An 18,502-nucleotide genomic window follows, 5' to 3' on the forward strand; every position below is an offset into this window, starting at 1 on the left:
AGTGCTTAGCTTCCTTCACTTCAGCTATAATATAGTAGCAAAGCCCCCACTCTCGGACCTTGGACCTCTTCCTCCTTGAGTCAGCTACATCTGCTCATGCTCAGCCCTGAGGAGATGCACAACAGGTAACTGTAAGTGGGTCCTCCCCCAGAAGTACGTAGTTTCCAACAGCTTCCTGCTTCCAAGTGCCTGATTCTAGGTCATCTGGCAGGAAGCAGCATATCTGGTTATGGAATCAATATGCATTTTTGAAAACTTCCAGGCTTAAGTTGCCTTTTTAAAAAGGCATTCAAATGTTATAATGTGTTATTATTACTTTTTAAATTACTTTATATTCACATGGCTCAAAGATTGTGTAAAACGCAAAGAAAATAGTGTAAAGTGTTTCTGTGGTGCCTGCCCTCTGTATCTCCCTGAGCCTCTCTTCCATGCAAGCATTGCTGGGGGTTTCTTGGGTGTTTTTCTGGTGATAATCTAAGAATACGAGAGCAGAGCACTTAGGACGACAGCCTCATTCTTTCCTGCACATGAGAGCACATCAGTCATCCAGTCCTGTGCGTGGTTTCTCTCATTAGCATCTCTATACTTGTCATTTGCTTGGATGGATGTGGGTTTTTCCTTCTCATCCTTTTGGATGGTTTATCATTTATTTTTGGTTCTTCCAATTCTTACCCTCAGATTTACAGGTTATGCCATCTCCTCAGATGGCTTCTTGAGACAGCATCTGATAACTTGTCACCATGAATGATGATGAAATTAGCCTTGTTCCCCTTCTTTCTACCTCTATCTTTTCTGTCACACAATTTTGGTTCAGTATATTACTGCTTTCCTTTTTCCTCATGTTTGCCTTTATACATTTAAACGCATTTATATCTCTATTATCTGGTAAAGCTCTGAATTGTATCTTTTAAGAGTCACCTACTGCCTGAGAGATATAAACCAGTGTTCTCGAGTTACACTGACCTCCTCAATATGTCCACCTCTGGCTTTCAGAATCACATGATTATTCTCAAGGTGCTGAGATTTGGAGAATTTGCACTTCTGTTTTGCGATCAGGGGTTGCGGGTGCACAGTGATGATGGCTCTCAGCAGAAGTTTAAGAGGCACATGGGAGGGATCAAAGCTAGAGGAAATGGCTAGCCTCTGCCCTAGGGAAGTGAGGTGTGTACAGGATCTCAGGGGCCTAAGCAGGCCTCATCATGGACCAGGTGTCAGTTAGCAAAATGAGGAACTTCTACCTGACCATTCAAGCACAATCAGGCTGTGGCTGGTAAAAGAAGCAACTGACTAAGACCCAATGTCATTGTCCCATGCATACATTAAGGAAACCAAAGAAAAGTATTTTGCAATAAATAAAAAAAATTTTACAACCAAGCAAGAAGTCTACACTGGCAGACATAACATGACCAATAAGATCATGATCAAATATAGTGTTTTAGAATCATCAAGAATATTGTGCAGGCTGGGCATGGTGGGCACATCTGTAATTCTAGTCACTTGGGAGACTGAGGCAGAAGGATCGTAAGATTAAGGCCAGCCTCAGCAACTTAGAAGACAGATTTTGTCTTGAGAAAAAAACAAAAAAAGGCTATGGATACAGCTCTGAGATAAAGTGCCCCGGGTTCTATCCCCAGTATCACCATCAAAAACAAGCAAACAATAGAACAAAAATGAAACCAAACCCCTGACTAGTATGAATTCAGGTACTTGAATGTTGTTCCTGGGGATAGAGATAAATCATTCCTAGAGAAGCACAAATTAAGTCTGTAACAACAACAGGTGAGTGCTGTACATCTGTGGTCTATTTCCTGTGCCCTGCACACTGAAGACCAGGGAAGGATCACCTTGCTGGTTCTGCCCAGGTCTAACTGAGTAAATTTCTCCTCAGTGTGCAAAAGCCTGTGTTTTCCTAAGACAGAGAAATGGAACTGACCTGGTGCTGCTGGCTCTTCGGCTCCTGCCCATTGCAAAGGCCTGGCCCTGCCACACCTCCCACTGTCGATCACCCCGTGGCTTCCCAGGTCCGTCTCCACCTGCCAGTGTACCCCTCACACTGCCAGTGGGTGTTAGCTCCCTTTCTGTTATTTTGCATTTTGCAGAGTTGTGTGTGATCAACTCTCCTCTCTAAAACCCAAATTGCCTTTCAACTAAGAAGTTTGAATTAATGAGGTATTATTTATTTTTAGGACCAGGACATGAGTACAGATGTGCTTTTGTCATAGTTTAATCTTCATTATTTTATCACAGTTTATCTCTACTTAGATTCTTCTATTGCTAGAGGTACTAATCCTGCGATGAATTGAAGATTGTGTTCAAAGGCTAATCTTTGTGAATCACAGAATTGGGGGATTAAGTGGAAACTAGTCTCTCCTTGCCAAGCCAGAACCTCCTTCCCATCAAAGGCTCCACCCTAACTTTCCATCCTTCCCAGGGTAACCTGTGACCTCAGATCACAGGAATGGGAGAGAAGGATTTAGCGCTGTACAACAGGGTAAAGTATTTATCGACCAGTTCCCAGTGGTCACTGGCTCAGGACTGCAGGGTGGGATGGGGAAGGTCCCCTAAATGTCTGACCCAATCCTCAGAGCCCAGAGGCTTCAGCAGTCAGAGGCAGGGTTGCAGGTTGTAGACACTGGGCATCTGGGGCTGGCGGACATGGATCTACAATAAGGTTACCTTACACTCAGACACAACTACTACTTACTTCTACTACTTACTTGGAATGTTTTTTTTCTTTTTTGGATGATCATCTTTCCATGAATTTTTGAAAACAACTGAAGTTTTACTCTAAATACGGCCTTTTCATTCTGAGATTTCTGTAAAACATCAAAGGCATGCTTTTCCCTTCAGAAATGGGAGTTTTAATGACTGTTTAATATAGTCAACCCTCTGTATCTGTGGATGCACGTTCTTAGATTCAACCAGCTGAGGATCAAAAACATTCAGAAAATAATTCCATCTGTACTAAACATGTACAGACTTTTCCCTTTGTCATTATATCCTAAATAATGCAGTCTAATCACGATTTACAAAGCATTCATGCGGAATTAGGTATTATAAGTCATCTGGAGGTGATTTAAAGTACACAGAAGGACTACACCCGCTAGTTTACAGTGGGGACTTGAGAATTGATGGAGTTTGGTATCTGTGGGATCCCAGACCAACCCTCTAGGATTATAGAGAGGTGTCTGTGTTGCCTTGAATGGGCCTTCATCACATGTTGCCAACAGCTGGGTAGGAAGTGGGTCTTTGCCACCCTTGTCTCTTCAGAAATTTCTAGTTTCTGGTGCTGGAGCACAGAGAGGATAACATCTAACTGGTACAGTGGCTGTAAAGACTCAGTAGGTAATGCATGTAAATTGCAAACACAATGTCATTTGTTTCTAATTGCAGCAAATCTGGGTTATTATTTTCTCTCACTGATCCAGGTCCCACACTGAGCCACTGGGAGGAGATTCCTCAGCCTCTGGTTATATTTGCACTTTCCTATTATATCCTCTTAAATAAAGATGTTATCAGTTTTAGTTCCCACATCATGGTCTGTTAAACATAAAGATTAATACTTATATCTTACCCTGACACGTTTAAAAGGCTCACTCGCTGGACAATAGAAGGGTTTTTCCTGGGCATATGTGGCAAAAAAAAAAAAAAAAAAGAAAAAGAAAAAAAAAAGGCAGTCGTGTAATAGTCCTAGCGTTTTTAGAGAAAATGATAGATGGTATTAGAGATAAGAGCGTTTACGTGGAAGAGGTTGGTTATGTAATTATGGCCAGAGCCAGATCAGAAACATTAGCGCGCTGAATTTCAGCAAGGCAAGGTCAGAAGGCCGAGGTGTGCGTTAGGAAAGAATGAATACACTGAATCAATAGGAGGGCCAAGTGCGGCCTGAGAGAAGCCTGTTGTTAAGGTTATGGGTGTATTATGATAATACAGGTATTCAAAAGAAGCAAGGCCAAGCACGAGGAGCATCGATCCAAAATGAAGATTAAAACACCCAGCTAGCGGCTTGTGAGGGTTTCTGAATCCACCTGGAAGACAGAGGGGGCACTGTGCACCTAGAAAAAGAGGTGAGTGTGAGTGTGAGATGTGTTCTAGAACCAGAGACACAGAGAGGAGACTCCAGGAAGATAAGGCCACAGACTGCAAGCCCCATGGGCCTCAGTTCCTTGAAGCCTGCTGCCAGGGAGCTGCACAACCATTCAGGGCTCCATCCAGATATCTGGGGTACTGCAATCATTTCATGGGTTGTGCTGTCACTCGGCAAAGAAAAGGCATCAGTTTGAGTCACCCTAATGTTCAGGTCCGCAGAGCAAGGCCACCAGCAGGGCACAGTGCTGCTGACCTCAGTAGCACTGGGAGGCAGAGACACCCCCACCAACCTCCAGGAAGAGGGCAGAGAAGCTACAAGTGGCCAAATGTCCATAGGCAGCTCATGGGCCCAACAGATGCCCATTGGCTGTTGGTCTTCCTGTTTGCCCACTTGAGGCTCGGGGCACACAAATGCCTCAGGGAGTCCAAAGGAGGAGTCTGCAAACATGGATCATATTCAAATGGGTTCCTAATTCTCAGCAGAGTTCTTGTGCACCCTTGTAAAAAGCTCAAGGTAATTGTTAGGCCCTGGGTGGGCAGGAGGCCTTCTGATGGGCATTAAAGAGTCCATGTCTGGCAAGTGAGGAGGGATGGTTATACTCAGGAAGCTCTGCACATCCCCCCAAGGATGGTCCAAAATGCTAAAAACTCTCCATAGTAAAATATTTACTCAAATAAGCAAGTGTTTTTCCCTCCAGGTGCTTGCTGGTGTTTCCTGCTGTTAATCTCTTTTGGAAATGCAAGAACATGTTTTGATATAGATTACAAAAGTGGGAGCTGCAGAGGTGTTTACACACTCGGAAGGCTGCGCTGCCAGAGCGGAGGCATTGATTCGTTTTCTGGACATAAAGTGAGTCATGCAAAGAGACAGATTCCTTCCTCCCCCATGACCCCCAGCCGGAATCTCTGGGAATTGTTTTCCCATCTTGCCAACAGCATCTATAATTTGGTGCACTGGCTGTAGGAACACACAGGTGAGGTGTAACGCAGACAACATCCATTGCAGCCAAATGCCATTACAGCAAGGGACACTCAAATGGGGTGCCTTCTGCAGTACAGGTGGACCCAGCGCTACCTGATTTAGCACCTCTCTTTTCACAGTTGGGGTCCTCTTCTTACCTGGACTTTGTGATTTTCAGTGACTTCCCAGAGATTCCGAAGCAAAATCAAAACTTCCCAGCACACATCAGGGACATTCTGTGACCCAAATTGCTTTCCTTTTTCCCTTAGAATGAACCCCTAGCTCCAGCAACCAGATAGAAAACAAGGCAATGAAACATGTCATTGGTGTCAACAAAGTAAATACCTGCACAGGCCAAGCCTAGCATGACATGGAGAGCTGCCAGCCAGCCCTGGGCACAGGGGGCCTTGAGCTAGGAGCATTCAAACCGTAAATACGACAAACACTGACTACGTGGCAAGCATTGTTCTGAGTTCTCTATGTGCAAATCATCAGATGTAATGAGGAGGCCCAAACGTCATTCATCTCCTAGGAATGGGAAAACCGAGGCATAAGAATGCCAAACAACTTGCATAAGTTCACTCAAACAGTAAATTGTAGGCTAAGGTCTGCACTTCAGCATGGCTTCCAGGTCAGAAAACTCATCGCCTTTCCCATCATGCCTGTCGGTAACCCAGCACTTAAAATACAGGGGACATCTGCCATAAGTCTTCCAAGAGGAGCAGAGCTCCCCAGGGAAGGGGGTCCTCCAGGTAAGAAACAGGCCAGAACCTTGGCTCAGAGCCTGTTGAGGTCAGGACCTCCTATGTTTGCAAGACCTGTGTGGGCCATTTAAAGTTGCAACATCAAAGAGACCACAGGTCAGCGGGCAAGAGAGCACAGCTGAGACGCTAACTGCCATACAGCCACAAAAGGGAAACACAGGCAGGCAGCCCTAGACGCCTGCCATAAGTGGCACATCGTGGCTACTCCCTTTTCTTATTACTTCAACCAATCTGCAACAAGTAGCCCTGTGCCCAGGTGCAGGGATTGCTTTCAGGAGTGCTGTGGAGAAGTGGAGACCTCTGGGACAGCGGGAGGGGCACACACCTAACCCAAGAGGTCCTACTCCTCCACATCCTCGTGTCTGGTGTCATCAGACTTCAGGTTTGGAGTCTGATACATGTGAATTGTGAATTGCTGCCTTTCATTTAATAGTAGTTTTATAATCAGAAAAACAAATGTTAAAGACACTCTGAAAAGTAAATGACAAGACTTGCAAGTGAGCCAAGAGTCCCATCTGGACGGCGAGACTTGGGCTGTGCCAGGAGAGCAAGGTGCTGGGGGGTGAGGGAGAGGTGCCTACTAGAGAGCTATGCACACGAGGGAGGTGGTGGGACTCCTAGGCAGAGAATGGGAGGGTCTGAAGAGAATGTGAAAGTTTTTCCCACAAAAACCCAAGTGGAAATTTCATCCCCATTGTGAGGTATTAAGGGGTGGAAGCAGGTGGGACCTTCAAGAGGGGACGAGGGTATGCTGTCATCAATAGGCAATTCTGTTCAGGGAGTCCTGGATTCATGGGTTAATGGCTCCTCTGCAGAGTGAGGTTGTCATAAAAGCCAGTTAGGTGCACATTCACAAGTGTCCCCATCATTATGCAATGCCCTGGGCAGGGTCAGGACTCTGCAGAGTCCCCAGCAGCAAGAAAGGCCTCACCAGAGTTGGCCCCTCCAGCTTGAACCTCCCAGCCTCCAGAATCTGGAGAAACCTTTGTTATGTGTGAGTTGGGTTTAATATTATATTTATTATTTCATCTTCTGTTGGACCAGAAGCTGCAGGTCCTTTAGGTCCAGTCTCACTGTCCAAATGGGACTCTCAGCTAGCATTTAAATCTTGTTATTTCCTTTTCAGGGTGTCTTTAACATTTGTTTTTCTGATTATAAAAGCACTTTGAACTGAAGCTGATAAATCTTTATAAATTACTCAGTCCATGGTATTCAATTATAGCAACAGATACCAAACCAAGAGGACATCTGCCCTGAGTCTTCCAGGAGGAGCAGAGCTCCCCAGAGAAGGGGGTCCTCCAGGTAAGGAGCAGGCCAGCACCCTGGCTCAGAGCCTGTTGAGGTCAAAGCCTCCCATGTTTGCAAGAAAGACCTGTATGGGCCATTTAAAGTTGCAGCATCAAATAGACCACAAGTCGCAGGGCAAGAGAGCATAGTTGAGATGCTTAGAGTCCCCAGTCTGCCATACAACCCTAAACTAGAGTGGATTCTGGCAGTGCGGTCCCACTATAGGGCACACACAGAAGAGATCAGAGAATCAGCCATGGCTGGGTGGGTCGCCGGGGCTGCTTCTTCTCAGAGCCCACAGTTCTGCAGGCTCCTGGGACTATAAGCAACAGATCAGAAGTTCACATTCTTCAGCTCTAAAAAATCTCCTCCATCTCACTTCAGTGGGCTGGGATCACTCATGGGTAATCAGACAACTAACCCTGTTTGTTCCAGAAAAGGCTGCACCTGGGTGTGGCCTTACCTGAATGTGGGCAAACCTCTCCACCCCGTGTATTTACTTTGCAGGTCTGGGCTTATGGTGCAGTTCCCAGAGGCCACCTGCAGCCCTTCTCAGTAGGAGCAACCCTGAAACATTTGTTTCAACAGGAGCTCCTACAGCTGTGATGGGGCAGCCAGGACCTGGGATTCCAAAGGTCTCCCAGTTCAGAAAGTAAAAAGAAAAGAAATGCTATCCTCATAGCAACATTTCTATCCGGAAGCTGCAGGATCCCCACACGGAAGGGTCTGATGAACACAGGCCTCTGCCTTCTTGTGTGCGTGACGTAGGAGCACTCCAGGCCCATCCTAATGAAGCAAGTACTCCATAAACACCACCCTCTCAAGCCCCTTCTCTTGGCAGCCAAAATTGTCACCTAGAAAACAAATCTGATCATGTAATTTTCCTGTCCCGAGTTGGTGGGTGACTCTCCACTGCACTCAGTACAGGGTTTTAAAATCTAAAAAAAAACTGAAGTGAAACACTTTCTTTAAACCAAATCTTAGATTCCCAAGATCAAACCAGCTAATAGTGACTGTAAGTTCATATTTCTAATTCTACTGGAAGTCACCTAGAACATAAGCTAACCTAATGGAGGGTCTCCCCTCATCAAGATTAGGTGACTGTCATATTTGTGTGCTGACCTGGGTATGGAATGATATTCTGTGCTTTCTCCTCTGCCTTTAAATGTCCATTTTAAGTCTGCCACACACTCTCTAGTGCACAGTGGAGCACTCATCCCAGTCCCCAGCCTGGCCTGGCCCAGCCCTTGGATCTGTCTGCCAACAGGCTTCTGTTCTGGGTCAGCAGATGCCCCTTTCCCTTCTTCCAGAGCTACAAATCCACTCATTCTCAAGATCCAGCTCAAAAGTAGCCTTCTGCCCACTTACCCACCCTAAAGGAGTGGCTTGCCAGGGATGGGGACATTCAACTAATCTCTCTCAGGTCACTTACTGTGTGGTACTGTCACTTGTATTGTCTCCCTGAGGGGACACGGGCATCTGGAGGATGGGCAGGTTTTATTCATGCCTGCTTCCCACTATGCATGCAATGTTTGGTACTAGAGTCCTTAGTTTGTCTCAGTGAGAAAGGTAAATAAAGGGTAAATAGTTAAAAATATAATTTGCTGCCTTTGGGAAGTTAGGAAAAATTAAGGCCTTTCATCAATGTTGCTTCCCTGAATGAAAAGTTAAACATGAACAAATTCCCTGGAACCTGAGGCCTGAACTTGATCTCAGTGGCTTTCAGCCTCAATGCAGAGGAGCTGTGCCCTGGAGCTGGGGATGGAGGCCCAGGTCTGCATGGTCTGTGAAAAAGTAGCCACTCATTTCCAAAAACACGGCCAACAACCCAGAGTGGACGCAGGATGAATTACAAATGGCACTGTTGTGAATCCTGAGCAAATGGAAGAAATTCTGGGCTAACAAAATGTAAGTTCATTCCACAAAAAAACCTTTAGTGCATAGCTCAGGAAACAGTCAAGGGTCCATGATCATCTCAGTTCAGAAAATTCTACATTGCTCCCAAAGTGGTTTGTCTTTACCCTTGTAACTATCTAATAAAAATAGGAGAAAGCAATCTAGTTGTCATTTCACTCTTTCCCGCCGCTCCTTACCCAGAATCACGCCATTGGGTTCCTCTGGGGGTTGCCACACGATCCGCACTGCCGTGAGCCTCACCTCGGGGAACACCAGCCTCACAGGAGGGCCTGGAGCTGGGAGAAACACAGGATGTGGATGCACATAGGATCTGAGGCCAGTTGTGCACTACTTCTGGGACACTGCTCATGGTGGAACATGCTGAAGCTTTTGATGAATCAGTTTTGGAATCTACATGGGTTTGTGTGGCTCCCTAACAATTTTGGAAAAACACCTCATTTTTAATTCTACCCATCTGCTTTCCAAGTTTTCCAAGTTTTGAAAGCAGTGCTCATTAACTACTCAGGGAGTGGTGCAAATGCAGCTAGTATACTGCAGAACTAGTCCCCTAGCCACTAATAATAATTCTGCAGAGTATGCAGCCAGTTGGAAGAAGATGATACTAATCTGAGCTCAGACTCCTTTACTGGGTTTGACATCTACAGAGTGGGTGTGAGACAAGGCATCCTGAAATCCCTTCCAACTCTAAATGGAGGTTAAACTATTGATGAAGCAACATGTTGGCAATCAATGCTTTATCTCTTATGCATGCCACCCCTCTCCTGCCTTGTCCTAGAAAATTAAGAGTTGATGTGCCCAAATGCATATAATAATTTTCTGTGGTTCAGTGCACTGATAATTCAAAAAGCAGTTGTGTATTGTGGAACCACTGAATAATAGGGTCATAACCCTCATAAAATTTAGTTGCTTAAATGAATAGACAAGTTAGTGTGTGGCCAGGATGGGAAATTCTTGTTGGACTTAATCATGAATTGATTCCGGGTAAGAGGCCATGGGCATGTGACAATCAATACAGAAACAGAACGAGGAGGCCCACAACAGCCACCGTGGACAGCTGAATTCTGCCTCGAGCTACTAAACTAGCATCAGTATTTAAAATTTTGAATAGGTCTTATGAGTCTTACATTTGGGCAAATAAATGTCCGAAGGAGACCATGAGCTCACAGACTCAGGCTAATTCACAAATACGCGAGCTAGGAGGGCAATTGTGACATTGGCCTCCTCCAAGATGAACATTTGGATTATGTTGAAATGAGAGGGAGGAAAGATGTGTTTCTATTAGGACTGAGAAAGAAGAGGAAACATCATTCCAGACTAGTCAATGTGTCCTTTAGGAAGAGCAGATGGCAGGAGACAGGGAGTTGAGGAGTCTCTAAAATGCCCCTGGGACTTCATCTGAGCCTCACTTCATACAGCCTGCAGTGAAACCATGTCCACTTTCCATTTCCCTGCTGGGTCCCATCCACCTGAGCCTCTGGGCTGGGGAAGGATGAGGACCTGCGTGCAGTGCTCAGTTCTCTGCAGAGGCCAAGCCTTGCTGTAGTCCCTCTGAGAACAAGGGAGGGACAGTTTCCACTCTGCAGGTAGAGTGCATTTGGGGCTCATTAGTTACCTTGGTGAGATGCTTAAGAAAAGCTGCACTTGTTTCCATTCTGTCAGATGCCTCTGATTCCAGGGTGAGTGTTTTGGGGGAGATGGGTAATATTTTCCCCTGACACTTTCATTATAGTCTCTTTAAAAATGAAAATGTAAGGGAGCTAACCTTTAAGTGTTTGACATCTGCAAAGTGGAAAAACATATTTACTGATGATTCAGACTTCTATAAAAACAAAATCAGCAAGATATGCTTGTTACTCAGTCTGGAAACACAGGGGTCTGGGGACCCTGGGAGCCATCAAACGTACCGCTCTCTACATGGGAACTTATAATTATGTCTCATTATACAAATGGTGAGACCTGGGCAGTCCCCTAAGCATTGGGACCCACTGGCCCAGAGTGGATTTGTAACTAGCTTTGTATAGGCACCATCAAGATGAGCAGCTCACATTTTACAGCCGGGCCCACCCCTCGCCAGCACTGCCCAAGGCAGAGTTATGACTGAAATTCTGCATAGCTTCATAATCAGGCTGTAAAAATCCACTCCAGGCTGAAATTGGCCATATAAATGCTCAGTGACTGAAAAACAATTTTGTTTTGTTTCCCTCAACTGAGAAAAAAAGTGGTTGGAAAATTATGTTAAAAACACTCACAATCCAAATTGTTTGGATTGGGAAAGCAACCCTGGGAGGCGGTGAGGCCAGCGAGAGTGCCGGCCTTGTACATACCATCATCCTTGGTACGCTCGAGGATGAGAGGCATGCTGGGGACCCCGTTCCCGATGCGGGTGAATGCCAGCACCTGGAGCTCGTACAGCACGAACTTGCGCAGGCCGGCCAGCAGCGCTGACCTCGTGTGGTTCCCCCGCACGGTATGACTTCTGGGCTCAGGATCCAAGTCTTTGGCTCGGTACAGAATCTGAAGCATCAACATACAAGTGCGGACAGTTGTGATCATGCTGTGTTGGGAAGGGTCTCTGTGGGCACAGGGCAGGCTTGTAACCATAAGGCTGGGACCAGCCAACTGGGTGCAGCTGTGTGAGGAGTGTGGACTCAGGTTCTATACCCCGGCATTGGGGAGGAAGATGATGATGAAGTGACTGAATACCAGAAGGGGCGCTTGAGCTAACGCTCAGCCCACAGCTTGGCGGGTTGGCTGCCTGGCCACAATTGTCAAGATCTGAAGCACTCAGCTGCAGCTATGCCAGCCGTACCCACTAAAACAAGGACTCAATTATGAACACAGGCCTTCTGCATCCTGCAAAAGGAGCCAATGGCTCCATGGAAACTGGTTCCTGCCCCAGTAGACTCTCTGTTCCCCACAAGAACCTGAGCCCTGAGCCATATCAAAGCCATCCTGAGATGCGCTCCTCCAGGGCCCTCCTTCTCCTACAGAGTTCCTATGTCTTCCCTCCATGCTCATCCCCTCTCTCCAAACTCTTCCCAGAGATCAGTGACTCAGAGGTCATAAAAGGCAAGCTCTCCAGGGAAGAGTTTGAAAAGAGCATGGAAATCATTCTTGTCTGGGATCCAGGAATGTGGTGTGCTGTTGTGGTCACCTGAACCTAGGACTAGCATATATCATGGCTTGGTTATATGTCATGGTACTGCCATGTATCATGGGGCCAGAAGGAAGCAATTAAAATACCCAGAGAAGAGGGGTGACATGATAACAGCTGGGGGAAAACAAAGGACAGGTGTCTAAATTACGGAAAGGCAAAAAGGAGACCGCTCGTAATCTGTGGAGCAGCGGAGAAAGAAATGTGGCCTTGCTGGCCAAATCCAGAGACCCTCATCCCGCTGCTTGGGAGTGCTGAGCTGAGGGGCAGAATCAGGAGACGGTTTTCATCACCCTCCAGTGGTGAACAGGAAATAGGTTTTCAATAGTCCAGGTAGATGCATGGAAGACAGAACCCAGAGAAGCTGGGACAGGACCAAGTCTCAGAGGCAGGTGGCACTGCCTAGGACCGTCCTGGGCCTTTACAATATTTACAAACAACACACGTCTATCTGCACTTAGCAAGTCAGGAGCACTTCATAAAACAGCCCCTTGCTTCTCACACCACCTCTGGGAAGCTGCCAGTATCATTCCCATTTTACAAGTGAGGAAACAGGTGTGGAGCGAAGAAGCTGTCAAGGCACCTCAGCCGGTGCTGTGCAGAGCCAGCGGCTAAGCTCCTGAACTTCCAGCTCCTTCTCCACCGGCTGGGCATTCCGTAAGCACGTATGCTTCATTCCCAGACTGCAATGAGCGCAGAGGACAGCTAATGGGAAAATCAGGAGAGGGGAAGTGTCTGAGGATCTGTGAGAAAATCGGAGTCTGTTTGGTAGCAACCTCAGAGCAGCTCCACGAGGAGAGCAAGGTCACCATGACACATACCTTGTAACCTAGTATAAGCCCATTCTGGTCCTGCTCGGGGACAGATGCCCATGTCAGTAAAATCTGGGTGGAGCTGACGGCCTGGGCGGACACGTTTTCCGGAGCTGCTGAGGGAACTGCAGAGAAGGAGTGACATCGATTGGCATCAGAAGTCTAAAGGCTTCTACAAATAAAGGTCCAATTTTTACCCAAATAATCAAGTTGTCCTTGAAAAATGATGTATTCTGAGAGTTTTGTAGGGATCAGATTAAACCTGCAGAAGTATAACAGATATGTAAATCTCTTTAATGTTACCAACAAATTCCATAAATCCTGGGTATTTAGAGCTCAGTTTTACCCGAGTCCACCCAGCAAGAAAATATGCTTGGTCTGTTCTCTGTAATAACTTGTGGAAACTTCAGGCTTTTATCTCAAATAAGAAATCCTCACTTTCAGACAGCTCAGTAGCATCTCTGAACAGGGCATTCTGCAATGGGGGCAGGGGCCAGAGCAAAGACCTTACAATGTACACAGAGGGAAGGGGAGGGGCGGTTTGCCTGTGTCTGTCTCTCTGTTAGGTGTTCTCAGATTTCTAATTGAGTGTAGTCCCAAAGTGACCTAGTGAGGCAGTTGTCATTATCCTTTTTGCAGACGAGAGGACTAAGGCTTAAGGAACCTCATTTCATTCTATTTAAATAGATGCTGTTTTTCACAAGGAGATGCCTACAGAGGCCCTTGTGCATGTAGTTTTCTTGATTTTACGGAAGCTCTTCTTTTCTCTGTTTACCCTGTTACTGAACTCATTGTTTTGCTATGTGTGCCAGGATTCAGATATGATGATGTGTAAAAAGACAACAGTAAAACCTAAAAACAAGGACTTCATATTCTAGACAGTCTCAATGACTTCACTATTTTTCTATGGGGCCCACTCACTCTTCAAGGCCATTCAGACAGGAAAATATGGATCTGGGTAAGTCCCCAAGCAAGTCAGAGGATGCACCTCTGATTTTACAGGTCATAAGCAAAGAGGAACTCTGAACCTGGGCCTAAAGGTCACACTGTACCCCAGGGCCACTGTGGTATAAAAGGAGGAATGCACTTCAAGTTTTCCGCATCTCACAGTAGGCATCAGACAGGTACCTGCCTGTCACTTGGGCTCTGAGGTCACTATCAAGGGCAGAGTCATCTTTTGAACTGGGAGGCCATGAGGCTCCTCAGGAAGAAGCAGCTCAGGAGCAAGAGGAAACCCAGAGTGGACCTGAGGATGCCGTTCCACCCCCAGCCTCACTGCCCCACATGGGAAACTGCTAAGTGCAGCACTTTCACCGAGCAGGTGCTTGGTCCTGAAGACAGGGAGGTGGTGATGCTGTAACCAGGTGTCGCACGAGGATGAGCGAGAGATGGGAGTGCTGGGTATAGTTTTTGGAAGCTGGACAGACACCTGCAGTCCTCCAGGGCCCAGGCTGGGGGCACACACGTAAGCTTTCCCCACTCATTCATTCATTTACTCAGGTGGCATGACTTCCTCCTGTTGTGTAGAGGCTGTGAGGACCCAGTTCACCTGAATACAGCCAGAGCCTGCGTCTGCACAATAATGCTGCTCTTGGACATTGGATCACATCATAGTTTCATGCCACATGCTCTGATCTTTGTTAGGTGTTGAATCGTGTACCCCTCTGAATCCATACTTTGGAGCCAGACAGTAATTGGAAATAGGGCTATTGCAGATGTAATCAGTTAAGGTGTGTCACACTGGAGTAAGGTGGGCTTTAATCTAGCAGATGGATGTCCTTACAAAAAGGAGAATTTGTAAACACACACACAGGGAGAGTGCACGGGAATGAACAGACCCACACACAGGGACAACACCACAGAAAGGTGATTCAAGGACTTTCAGGATCAGGAGAGGGCCTGAGGGAGACCTTCCCCCACATCTCCAGCTGGGGCACAGCCCACTGATGCCTGGACCTCAGACTCCTGGCCTCCAGGATTCTGAGACAATACATTACTGTTGTTTAAGCCACCTGGTTTGGGGTACTCTGTTATAACACTACTATAGTTTTTTAAAAAAATTTTAAAGTTATAGGTGGACACAATACCTTTATTTTATTTATTTATTTTTATGTGGTGCTAAGGATTAAACCCAGTGCCTCACATGTGCTAGGTAAGCACTCTACCACTGAGCCACAACCCCAGCCCCAGTTTTTAAGACAAAACACCAGAAGTCATTAGTCTTAGATATTTGGCAAGCTTAATTGAGATACTAGTTCAGCTCACAGTGTCTTCTTCTTCTTCTTCTTCTTTTTTTTTTTTTTTTTGCACTGGGGATTTAACCCAGAGGCCTTTTACCACTGAGCTACATGCCAAGCCCTTTTATTTTGAGACAGGGCCTCACTAAGTTGCTGAGGCCAGCCTCAAACTTGGGATCCTTCTGTCTCAGCCTCCAGAATTACTGGGATTACAGGTATGTGCCACTGTGCTTGGCATCAACCAATAATTTCTGCAGACCCACAGTGAGCCATAGTCTAACAATATAATCTGCTGAGGAGATGCTGATCCTTGGGTAAGGGGCCTCACCCACCTGCAGAGATCTTCCCAGGGGGTGGGGGGAATCACAGAGAAGTCCTGGAAGGGCCAAGACCTTGGCTGCCCACCCCAAGAAGGTCCATTTCCTGACTCCTGATAGCCCTGGGGGCAGCACCTTTCCCCTCCTTCCTGAGTACCTCTCCTTACTGCCCAGCCCTGAATCTGCTGCCATAGTAGGTCAGTAAATGTGTCTACAAAATAGAAAAGTCACCTGGTTACCTGTTAGGAAAAGCCACAGTGACCATCTCTATGTTTTGGAGGGAGATACTGCTGGTCAGCTTAATCTAGTAGACAAGCTTTCTTCTCAAACATGTCAGTTAAGAATCATTCACTCAATTGTTCAATCATTCAATGAAATAATGGCAATTTATATGAGCAGATATGTGACACAGAGAAGGGATATTTGTGATTTTAAGTTTAGTCAGTTCTCAGAACAGGAAGGATGCTTGACTCAGGTGGCAGTCCCTGTCCCAGTTGCATTCCAGCTGTGGCTTTGGCATGACCCCTGCAGACTCCCTGAGTGGACAAGGGGCTCCTATTGGTTGTCTCAAATGCTACTATGTCCTTTTCCATGAAATGGTTTTTACATTTGCTTATTTATAAAAAAAGAGTAGCAAACAAAATAGACTAACAAACTATGAACTAAAGGAATCACTATCATTAAATGGAATGTAAACCTAAAATTTATCTGAATTTACTTAAGGTATGAACACCAAGTATAATGTATGCCCACAAGTTTAGTCTATGTTCTCAAAACTCTGTCTCTTGTCTATAAGAAGAAAGGCCATTGTCATAGCAACCCAACTGCTCCACCTCCTGGACCCTTATCTATTTCTGCGAGTCAGCCTTTGAAACAATAAGTGCCCAATTCTCACTGCAGACCTACAAATAACCACTGATTTTCTATGATGAGGTAGGTAATATATGCATCCATTTATTAGAGGACCACGCATGTCCCCAAAGAATGAGGTCAACCTGATGACTTTAGCGACTTGGGCTTTGTGCTTGGAACATGGCTGGGTTTTTCATAAGGAGAGGGCTGGGTCGGGCTGTTAAAGAAGAGAAAGTGGCAAAGTTCAAGATTAAAATTTTCAGCCAATTCAAATTCCACCCAGGCAAAATCTGCCATTTAGTTACAAGATATGTTTTTAAGATTTAAAAAAGAAATACCTTACATCTGTTCTGTGGTAGGTTCAACATCTTTTCCAATCTGACATCTTAAGTTTTGCAATGTTCTTAGAAATTCCCCTTTCATTAAAAAACAAATCCATTCAAAACACTTATTTTCTTCTTCTCTACCTATTCTCTCCCCTCTTTGGGATTTCTTACTGTGCAGTTCACTGATGCTCCTCATGTGGTCTCTTTTGATTTTTAAGGCCTCATTTATCCTTACAATATATCATAAGATGTCATGGAAGAAATTAGACTGCATTTCAGAACCATAAATTTCACTTAAATCTGGTTCAAGATGTTCTGCTCCATGTTTCCAATCCCTTTTCAGTATTCCTGCTAACTGTGCCATTTTTCAGTTCCAAAGAACTATTGTTTTCATGGAGGTGAGACTTGAACCCAGGTCAGCAGCTTTGCTCTCTTCCTCAGCTCTCTCTCCAATCCCTTCCCATCCCATTGGCTCCATGGTTCAGCCTGTGACTTCATCAACCTCATCTCCCCTCCTCATGCTAAGCAGTGCCTGGCAGGATGGATCTCGGCTGAGGAGGGTGAGTGTCAGCAGGAGCAGAGAAGCTAAGAAGTCACAACTGTTGTAACAGGGAGAGTCTTGCTGGTCAGAGGGAGAAGTCTTCCACATGAGCAGTCGCCAAAAGCTCCGTGCAGAGGAGGAAGAATTGAAATCCTGCAACACCACAGCATTGGAGGGGGCACCTGAGGGTTTCGCAGTGTGACTGGGGGCTGCCATGGAGAATCAGCACCTACCGTAAAGGGCTTGGCCTAAAAGGGGTCCCAACATTAAAAATCTCTGAAATCTAAATTGTCTGCATCTTAAAATGAATACCAATAACCCAATTATCCAAATTATGATGAAGCCACTTGAACCAAAACTCTTCTTTCCAGACAGATGTGTTGCACTTTATTCAGTTGTTGCACTAACTGAATAAAGTTCAATGAAAATCTAAAAGATAGTTTTCTGTCAGCCATACCCTTTTCTTCTCAAAAGAAGAAAAGACATAATAATGAAGAAAGAGAAGCTTCAGCTGCAGAAACATCAAATCAACTATAAACACAACCACACTGCAGTCCACAGTTCGTTCTGCATAGGCTACATTTGATTCCCCTCCAGAGCACACGAGACAACAGACTAAGACAAAACCAACTCCAATATGCTTCTCTTGATATGAAATCTATTCCTCCATATTAAATGAAATGTTGTAGTCCCTACAAAAATGAAACTGCTTGAGAAAGACCCTTCAAGTTACTGTGAAAGAGAACCAAGATTGTTTGAAGTAAACAAAGCCAGAAGAAAAACATGTGGAATGAGCTTATCTACAGAACATTATCCTCTGCATTATCTAAACCTGTAAAAATAGGTTTTCAATGGCTGGAAAGGTTCCTACAAAAAATACAGAACCAATTCAGAAATTCTGCATTGGTTAACTCTGTTTTTAAAGAGTATTCTTTGAAAAGTTATCAAAGCAATGTTTCTATTTTCTCTATTTTTATACAACATGTAGTTTGTTGTTTTTTGAATGAAATTACTAAGAATAGTTTAGCTGGGTATAAAACTTCAGTTTGAGGGTTCTTTCCTAGCAGTCCCTGCAACAAAGTGATTCCATCTTCTTCTGACCCCCATGGTACTTGAGAAGTTATTTCAACCAAGCTGTCATAATCACCTCTGCAGGTCATCTGTCTTTCACTCCCAATTGTCTTTATGGTTCTCTTTGGCTTTGGTGTTTAGCAGTTGTAGCAGAAGGCATTTTGGTGTGGATTT

At 45.4% G+C, this 18,502-nt stretch overlaps 1 protein-coding gene across 5 annotated transcripts in view; it reads right to left on the reverse strand.

Annotated features, from left to right (window-relative positions):
• Positions 1 to 18,502, reverse strand: part of Sdk1 (sidekick cell adhesion molecule 1) — an 883,473-nt gene that overhangs the window by 96,591 nt on the left and 768,380 nt on the right. For all 5 annotated transcript variants that reach the window (XM_078023675.1, XM_078023673.1, XM_078023678.1 and 2 more), the window contains 3 exons: positions 12,994 to 13,109; positions 11,343 to 11,532; positions 9,195 to 9,293 (listed from right to left, as the gene is read on the reverse strand). In XM_078023675.1, coding sequence (XP_077879801.1) covers positions 9,195 to 9,293; positions 11,343 to 11,532; positions 12,994 to 13,109 — 405 coding nt within the window. The remainder of the gene's footprint in view (positions 1 to 9,194; positions 9,294 to 11,342; positions 11,533 to 12,993; positions 13,110 to 18,502) is intronic.

The sequence above is a fragment of the Ictidomys tridecemlineatus genome, chromosome 10 (genome assembly GCF_052094955.1).
Source record: "Ictidomys tridecemlineatus isolate mIctTri1 chromosome 10, mIctTri1.hap1, whole genome shotgun sequence".
Taxonomy (NCBI): Eukaryota; Metazoa; Chordata; class Mammalia; order Rodentia; family Sciuridae; genus Ictidomys; species Ictidomys tridecemlineatus.